At 41.8% G+C, this 9,610-nt stretch overlaps 1 protein-coding gene across 1 annotated transcript in view; it reads left to right on the top strand.

Annotated features, from left to right (window-relative positions):
• The first annotated feature begins 1,681 nt into the window (after positions 1-1,681).
• The window catches only part of PLEKHG7 (pleckstrin homology and RhoGEF domain containing G7), a 66,948-nt gene continuing 59,019 nt past the window's right edge, over positions 1,682-9,610 (top strand). Inside the window, 5 exon segments of the mRNA XM_074374479.1 lie at positions 1,682-1,686; positions 5,805-6,031; positions 6,088-6,208; positions 6,260-6,551; positions 7,067-7,089. Of these exon segments, the coding sequence (XP_074230580.1) occupies positions 1,682-1,686; positions 5,805-6,031; positions 6,088-6,208; positions 6,260-6,551; positions 7,067-7,089 (668 nt within the window).

Below are 9,610 nucleotides of genomic sequence, written 5' to 3'. Positions count from 1 at the left end.
AGTATACCAGTGAACAAATTTCCACAAAGACAACACACTTGGGTGCCAGCACACAGGTCAGGAAATTGAACATATAAAAGCATCCCAGAAGCCACAGTCCTGACTCACAGTTACTGCCTCTCCCAAAAGATTAAAAACCACCAAGCTAACTTCTAACACTATCGATTAACTTAGCCCATTCTTGTCATTTTTATAAATGGAAACATACAGTCTGGCTTCTTTCACTGAACATCATGTTTGGGACTAGAACAACTGTTCCTTCACTTTCAGAGTTTAATACATCAATGCATTTATTGATGATAGACATTGGGGTTGTTTCCAGTTTGGGGCCATTATTTGTGGTTATGGTAGAAGAAATAAAACTTTACAAGCACAAAGATAAATAAGAACCAACATTAGCTTGTGTCAGGGAGACTGTGGGAGAAGCAGAGAGTATGGTGAACTGGACACTGCTGTCCTATCTGAAACAGTCAGCCTGTCCTCAGATCTAGTCTAGATGGTTAAAGAAAAAACACACAAACCAAAAAAAAAACTTGCAATTCAAACTTTTCTATAAAATCTCCTAATTTTAGATCCCATTTGTTTATTTTTGCTTTTGTTTCTATTACTCTAAAAGACAGATACAAAAAAATAGTGCTGCAATTTATGTCAAAGAATGTTTTCCTCTCGGAGTTTTATAGTATCCAGTCTTACATTTAGTCCTTTAATCCATTTTGAGTTTGTTTTTGTATATGGTGTTAGAGAATTTCTAATTTCATTCTTTTACACGTAGCTGTCCAGTTTTCTTAGCACCGTTTATTGAAGAGACTGTCTTTTCTCCATTGTATATTCTTGCCTCCTTTGTCATAAATTGACCGTAAGTGCCTGGGTTTATTTCTGGGCTATCTATCCTGTTCCATTTATCTATGTCTGTAAAATCTCCTAATTTTTAATGTTGAAATTTTTTTAAGCTAGAAGGCCAGTCAAAACTCTACAGCTTGCAGCCTTAGATCTAGATACTCATGGCACAAAAAGAATCTGTCAGGCTTTAGACTTTGTATGGGGCACATCCCAGGTGGCTTTCTCCCCCACCAAGATCTTCCCTGATCAAGTAACTCAGCAGGAGACACAAGCACAAGAAAAACTGGCCCCTCTGTAGATAAGAGAGAACATCTGTGTGTCACACTGAGAAGTGAAGGGCCACCCTTGCTTGCAAGGTGGTTGTCCCAAGTCTTGAAGGAGAAGCTAACATTCAGGATTGCCTTTCCCCCATGGTATCCCCTCCTTATCCAAAGTGCCTCCCTGTCCCCTTTCCTCTTCAGAGGTTTCACTGTCTTTTAGCCCCGCCACCCAATTTGATAATCCTTGGTGACCTTTTTGTAGACTCTTAATTTTCTTATTTAAGTTACAACCAGAGGTTGGAAATTTTTGGACGGGTATCAAATATCCCATTATCATTATTCCCCAAGAGAGACAGTTTGACCATCATGCGTGCGTGAGGGGACTCACAGATGAGGTCCGACCTTCGTTTCCACAAACCAAAAGCTAAAATACTTTATTCATTTTTCTTTCTTCCTAAAGTGAAATAATTCATTTCTAGACAGCCTTGGCAGGAGTTCAGGCTATTTTACGCTGGCTCCATGCTGGCAAAATAGAGAAATGCCCTTGATACTGCGTTTTGGGCTTGGTGCTGAACGTGACGATGGCGTAAAGGGAGAAAGTGGAGTCATTTTTCAAAGTTCTAAGTAAGTGATGTTCTAATATGACTAATATGAGAGGATTAAAGACTAATGAAGAGGTTATCACAAGGCCAACATCTATAAATTAGACCTTTTCCCCCCACTAAAGCAGCTGTTCTCAAATTTTTAACACATCAAAGAATCGTGGGGAGAGCTTATTAAAACATAGACAGTGGGCCCCACCCTCAGAGTTTCTGATTCAGGAGTAGGGGTGGGGCAAGAACTTGCCTTTCAAACAAGTTCTCAAATGATGCTGATGCTTGATTCAGGGACTCCACTTTTACAACCACTGACCTAAGGAAACCTTCACAGTAAGTATCTGTAATGATTCTAAGCAATGAAAACTTCAGTAAATTAGACTGAATTAGAATTTACCCAAATTTGTTTTTATAAAGGATACAGAAATATTTTTTAAGACAGCATACATTCTTGGGAATGTATGTGATATCGCTACCTAGACACCAAATAAAGGTTCTCTGGGGTACTGTCTAATGAAAATGTTGGCAGATACAAATGCCTTTCCATTTGCATTTTAATTGTTTGAAAATTAATGTGTTCCCAAGCACAATGATCATTTCCTTTATTATTCAGTGATTATCAAAACACTCCAGTAAGTATACAGAGTCACAAAAACTGTTTCAGGCTATGAGCAAAGTAAGCTTTAAAGAACGATTTCTCACAACTTTAGACAACATGAACAGAAAAGAAACCTAGAACTGTCTCGCTGAACTATTAATGATGATCTCTGAGTACCTGAAGGGGAAGTAAAACGCCACAATTGCATCATTTCTGAATTGGATCAGCCTTTGTTCAGTACAAACAAATCACCTGCCTTTTTTCTTAGGTGGTCTTAGATTCAGAACATGCTTCCCCTTAGGGTTTTTCATAAACAAACAACTAGAAAAGTCTCTAAGGAAGGGAGAGGGCAGTTCCTAATTTCAGCTCACATCAAGTAGGCATGCCTGCTGCACTCGGCCAGGAGGGTCCATTGTTCCAAGTGTGGAAGCTGTTCTTCTGAGTCCTCACCCGGCAGCTGGTTGTGTGGTTCCACTGACTCCCTTGTCTGGACCCACCTGGACAATGTCACGTCCAGGCGCAGACCACCCCACAGGCATAAGAGGAGATGTTCAGCTGCTGTCTGGGTTTCCCTCTTACACTTCTCATTTGTTCAGATCTTGCTGCTACCAGCTTCTCTTGGTCCTGCCTTGCTGTTCTCACCAGGTCTAAGTAGAATGGATGAATCATTAATCTGTGTGGTTTAATTTCGAGTACACTGAGACTGTGTTACCCCAACAGTGTGGGTGGTGGTTGCTGGCTTCTTAAAGCTTAGGTCAAAACCTGGTGAACTGACTTTATAATGATCACTTATTGATTTAGCCTTTTAGGGAATGTAAAAGAAAAGAGTTAGCCTGAACTTTTCTGTTAACTTGTGGCTTCTAACCAGCTCCATGGGAATAATCACTTAGGGAGGGCCTCCAAGAAGGCACAGCCATTATCTCTGCAAGAAGCTTCTGAGGGAGGTACTTTAATATCCTTTCATATATGTGGCCTGAAGCATGACAGAGGGGGACGGCTTGTCCTGTCCAAGGTCACAGAGGCGGTAAGACAGAGAAAGCAAGCAGACCATTTACTCTAGAGCCTGGGCTCCCCTTCTCTGCAGACGGCCTCCCAAAGCTCTGCTGTAGTTAAAGCTTCTCTAGTTCTGCGGTAAGTTGTGTCAGCAGTTACTACTGCCTCAGTTCCAAAATTTGAGACACTGGGCAGTAAATAATACTTAATGATCCTTAAGTCCTACTGGGTATAACAACTGTCTACTGGCTGCCACACCCTATGTCAGGATGACTAGAAAGGAAATCTGAGGCAGTGTCTTAACCCTTCTAAGGAGAAGAAAGAAGGCACAAGAACAGAGGTGAAACCAAAGGACTAGGTATTCTGGCAGAACTATTATGCAAGTATCTATGTAAATTTACTGAACTCCTTTAACCATGTTGCTGCCTAGAACTTGAACAAAGCTATGAAGGAGAAAATAATAAAATCCCCTGGGTGTGTATGTGTGTGAAGTACCTGTAACTCTATTCCTCAGCTCAGCCATCTGTTTGTCGGGAGAATGAAGAACTTGCCCTCCAGTAAAGGACCTGAAAAGAGACCTAATATAACTGTTTTCATCAATGGTCAGAATGGGCCTTTTCATTCTTCTCCCATGAAGCTAGCAGCAGCCAGAAATTATCAGTTATCAATTTATCAATCTAAAATCAAAAGCAGTTCAAACCCATTTTAACTAAAATCTAAGTTTCCTATTACTCTCTCCTTTCTTTCCTAAAGTAAGGGTACCTCATGCATTTTTTGTTCTACATGTGAAGTTCTATAACTCTTGAGTACTCAGATCAAAATATTAAAGTAAACCCAGTGTTAAGAATTGCAGATTTCTTTTAGAGTCGAACTGACTTTAGTTGGTATCTAAGTAGTTCCTTGAACAACTCTCCAATCTAAAACCCAGTACCTGTTAGTTTCATTTGGCTGTAAACCAGATGAGAGCCAGGGAGTAAATATAAAAGAACACCAAGTTTCCAAAATCAATCTCACAGCATTGTTATGGCAATGTCATGACACAAGGCTCCTCCCTCTTAATGACAAGAGTAAATCTCAGAACCTATTAATTCTCCTAACACAAGGTTATTGGATTACTACACCTGAAACAGATTAGAAAAAACAAATTAAAGGAAAGAAAGTGGCTTCCATAGGCAAGTACAAAACTGTGATGAGAAGTAATGAATCAAAACTAGGGAGTACATCAGTGTGAGGCCATTTTGTGTGGGGTGCATAAATCATATAAGAAAAAAACCTGTAACAATTATTGATTTCTCCATAGAAGCACAGTAAACATAGTCATAATATTGTATTTCAGCTAGTCTTAGGAGTGACAATCCACATAGGAGAACAGTCATCAATAAAATCTACTGGTGTTCAATTTTCTCTATTATCAAGTTGAGGATGTAAATAATACACAAAAGAAAAAGTTCTGCTAAAAAGTGTTATCAGTGCAATTTAAATTATACAGCAGTAAAAAAGTAAATTATTAGCTATCCTTAAAATCTGGCTGTCCAAATGTGTCCACTCCCAAAGGGTTCCAAACTGCAGTAAAATTATAGACTTGCTGAAGTTATTATTGGAAATCCCAGAATATGTGGTCAACTACTGATATTCCATCCACCAACAAGCCATGCACAGTCTGAAACCACCTCCCATGTTTCATGGCACAGGAAGATGGCTGAATTATCTGCTCTGCAGTCCCACACCAGGTCTGCAAATAATCAGTTGACTCTTATGCAATAGTTGATAGGATGGATAAGGATTGATACTTTCCCACATCCCACTACTTTCTTCACACGGGAAACGACAAAATAACGGAATAGAAGTGAGTCATTCCCATGTCACCATGAATCAAGTTGGCAAATGGTAGACTCAGCTTTGCTTCAACATAAGAAGAGCTTAATTGGGAGGTAATTCTTCATTAGCAAATCAGAAAACACCTGTAATCATGAGAGGCGGGGTATCTGGGTGGCATCTGGGTTTTTTCTTTTCAAACTTTCAAGTTACTTTTCTAGAACATGGGATGGATAAAATGTAGAATGTCTTTTGCCAAATACTCTGCATTATTATGGTTGAAATCATGTCTCATTCTGAGGGAAGGGGCCTTGTTTTTCTTGTTCTTATATCCTTACATCCCTGGAATATGCCAAAGAGAGAGAGAAAAGAAACAAAGACAGAAAGAAAAATTGAATGTATATTTGATTCTCTCAAAATGGAATAATCAAAAGGCTTTGTGGCTTCCAATAAGTCTCTTAAGTCACCAACATTTTTTAAAGCTTTTTTGTTTGAACCTAGAAGGGATATTAACAGTAAACAAATTTCAACATGTAAACAATTTAGATGAAAAGGCTGTCCTCATTTATGTTAATTATCTACAACACGTAACAGATACTAATGTTCACTAGGTATTCCCTATCTCTTGATGAATCACAAGTTTTTATGTGAGATTTCAAACACCTTTTTTTTTTCTCACCTCCATCTCCTTGTTGACAACAGATTCTGCTCTTCCTCACTAAAGATGCAGCAACTTGCTTGTAATTACCCTCTGGAAAAGGACGAGGACACGCCGGAGGATAAGAGGCACCTGAAGGCCAAGAGGGAACCACCCCAGGGCGCTCCGGAGAACAGCAGCAATGCGGGAGTTCCCTGGAAGCTTCCAGCAGCCGGACCTCTCAGCCGCGTGGAGATCACGGAGCCGCCCGTCCCAAGGGTGCAGCCCCGAGGCTGCGGGACCTCTCCTCGGCACCCCCTGGAAAGCCTGTCGAAGAAGCACTGTGAGAACCGGGGAATCGTCTCCACTTTAATCGGCAAGCTCCAGGCCGAGTTTCCACCTCGCCCACTTTGAGGAGGTTAAGCAGCAACAGCTGTGGGGCTGCGCACAAGGCTGCGCACGGGACTGCGTCAGGCACTGCGCACGCGCCGCCTCAGCGAGCCGCCTTGGAGATTCCGAGTTGGGGAAGCCGGAAGGAGCCAGCTTACTCCCCTTGTTAACTTTCCAGCAGGCCGTTTGGAACCCCAGAGGAGTATGCGCACCCGCTATTGCCCTTGAGACCGCGCTTAAGATTGCCTCCGGACCCTGAAAGGGCCCTCAACGCAACTGACTCGTTTGAGCGACAAATGTGGCCTAGGGATGAGGGTGCCCTTTCCGCGCTTCAGCCTCTCTCCGCGTTCTTAGGCCTCCTTTTCCAGGAGAGGACGCCCCCGCAGCACCCAGCGGCGCCCCACGGGCCCCTTGGACCTCAGGTAACAGCTCTTAGCCTCCTGCCTCTCCTATGGGCGCAAAGCACAGTAGTCTCCAGGTTGCGATATTGCCCAGAGGGCAGGGTGGGGGTGAGGGGCTGTGATGAGAGCGCAGCAAGTCACAGCCCAGGGGACACACAGTCTAGGACAGGTGGCCGTCAAGTAAGAGGGGTGCAGTAGTCTAGGGTAGAAGAATGGAGGGCGAGCTCACTTTCTTCTATATTCTTGAAGGCACTTTAAGAACGGACCTAGGCTAGGGACGCTGTCAGGCGTTGGATAGTAAAGATGGCCGTCTTGCAAATCCAGGCCATTTGAGGAAAACCTGGTGTGGCTGGTTTAGAAGGGCAGAAAGAGCAAATTATTCAGGTTTCTAATCTTCTCACCCTCTCCTCCGTAAAGAAAAATCCAAAACATTTTAGCTAGGGAAGTTAACAGCCTCTGCTTTAAAGATGTCTGCTTTGGAATTTGGGGTGGGTTTGAGCAAAACTAAAACATGTATTTTTTAAAATTTATTTCAGAGAGAAGAATTGCATCAATCCAGGTATGTCTTCATTTTCTCCGGGACAATGAAGTCTGTTAACTGTTTACATCTTTACTTTTGTTCTGACACAGCGAACCTGATGGTGTATTAATCAAAGGGCACTTTGTTTTACAGCCCCCAAGTCACTCTTCATATTTATGGGTGAGAAAGCCTTAATTTCAAGAGTCTCCTTTATGAGCCCAGCATCGTGGTGTGTCTTTTTGGGGCAAGATATGACAGCCACAGGTGGCCGTGGTTTTCATTTTGAATTGTCAATGATTTAACCCTGTGGCTTAATTAACTTCTACCTAGTAATAGGTTTTGTCAGGTAGGGAAAATGTAAAGGCCAGAAACGTTCAATAGCTTTTCAAAGAGAAATTCAGAAGACAAGGATAACAGGAACAAAATGTGCTGTTTAAATCTAGGACGACCTTTAAAATGCCTGTTATGACAGACTGTACCTTTATCTAAAATGTAAGTGGATTGTGTCACTTCAGAAACCAGCTCTGAACTTTTAGCGTCGTCCCCAGGCTGTGGCAGTGGATAAAGAGCTTCTGTGGCAGCAAGGGAAAGATTCGTGCCTGGTTTCATCCACCCACTTTGTGGGATTGGTGGGAAAACCCACATTTCATTTGGGAAGTCATGGAGGAATCCTCAGGCAATTAGCCGTTGTTTTATTACTGGACCTCAGTCCTCAAGCAAGAGTTTGCTGTTCATAGTAGGAATGATGAGATTCATCTATGCAGTTTTTGTGGTTTCTAACCCTAGTTGACCTAAATATCAACTAAGGTAGAGGATATTTACAAAGCCATAGGCAAATGCAAAATATTGTCCTAAAACAGCAACCTGGTATGGTTTCTTATAAATCTGTGTGTCCATTGGGGTCAGTTGATCTAGACTGGGTTCAGCTGGGTAGATCCACTTCACATGTCCCTCATCCTTTTCATGCTACCAAAGAGCTACCCTGGGCTTGTTGTTCTTATGGTGAAGAGAGAGGTTCAGGAGGCTAAATGGAAACATACAAGGCATTTTGGACCCTGGACTCTGAACCTTGTCTGATTCTACTGACCAAAGCAAGTCACATGGCTGAAGTCAGGGGCAGGAAATTGTCACCAGCAGTGAGAGAGCACTTAAGTGTTACATGGCAAGGGGTGGGGAACAAGGGCTGCTGAAGAATGGGGCCATTAATGCAAATCTTCCACAGGTGCAAACCAGAATAAAGCTCTAAAGTGACACCTGATTCAGATGTTTCAGAGAAAGTGAAAAAGTAGTGTCAGAGAAAGGTGATATTGATTAGAGTCATCATGCAGAGTCTAGAAATTTGTTCCTTACCCTAACAGCAGAGTGAAACCATTGAATGGATATGATCAGACAGTTACAGGGTAGACATGAGATTTAGATGAGAGTGGACACCAGCAGAACAATTAGAATATTTAGATGTGAGAGGTTGGTAGGTTAAGCTCTGATGAAGGTAGTGGAGTTAGAAGTATCTCAGTTCAAGAGATATTTAGGAGATAGAATTACCTAGACTTTGTGAATAGTAGACCCCAAGGGGTGAGGGGAAGAAAGTTTCAAGAATGACTTCCAAGCTTCTGGCTTGCACTCCTGGGTGGCAAATGGTTCCATTCACCGATCTGGGTAACCTTGGGGGGAAAAGGGGATATAGGTGGGTGGGGTATAAGTTTGAACATGTTGAATTTGAAGATGTATGGAACATCTGAGTGGCAGTTTTGAGTAGATAGTTGACTAGAGTAGGCATCAGGGATGGAGGTATATATCTGAGAGTCAATCAAGGAATGCTTCCTAGAGCAGGTAAAGTCTGTGTCCAGCTCTGAGTATAAGATAGAGTTAGCAGACATACAGGTTAAGTGATGGGATACACCAAGCCATTTGTAAAAGTTGACATGCAGGTAATACTTACTGACCTGCAGAATCTTTGTGAGGCAATAACAGAAATAGTCTTTGAAAATTCAAAGGAAAAACTTAGTCACAGGGCTTGAAGCCTTAAAAAGCTCTGTGGGGCTCAATGTGTCACAGTCATATATTACAAAATAGTGGAAGGTTATAGAAAATCACAACAGGGAGTCAGAGGGGAGGTAATTTGGATATCTTGGTATATAGTGATGACCCAGAATTATTCAATATTGTTCTTCCAGGACTTAGTACAATATTTGGCATGTAATAGGCAATGTTTGTGGAATGAATAAATGAAAGACTAAGTAACTATAAACTGTGAATTAATGTGTTAAATAAACATTCATGCATTACTACTAAAAAGTAATTTTACATTAGCCACAGACCACTCAGTCTACACCTTTTTTAATCAAAAAATTCACCTTAAGCATGAATTTTTGGTAAATAGCTAACTTCTATGGTGCAAACACCTTCTGTCTGCCTGTCTTTTGCTCCCTCTCTTCCTGTCACTTCAATCTTTTCAGCAGACATTTGTTCAAAGGCCTACTTCCTTCAGATGGCTACTTCCCTGGCTGTGTGGTCAGATAATGTAGAGAAAAGGACTCTGCATGAGGCCCAGCTGTCCATT

This window comes from Camelus bactrianus, chromosome 12, assembly GCF_048773025.1.
Source record: "Camelus bactrianus isolate YW-2024 breed Bactrian camel chromosome 12, ASM4877302v1, whole genome shotgun sequence".
Lineage (NCBI taxonomy): Eukaryota > Metazoa > Chordata > Mammalia > Artiodactyla > Camelidae > Camelus > Camelus bactrianus.
This window is presented reverse-complemented; position numbering and strand designations above follow the sequence as displayed.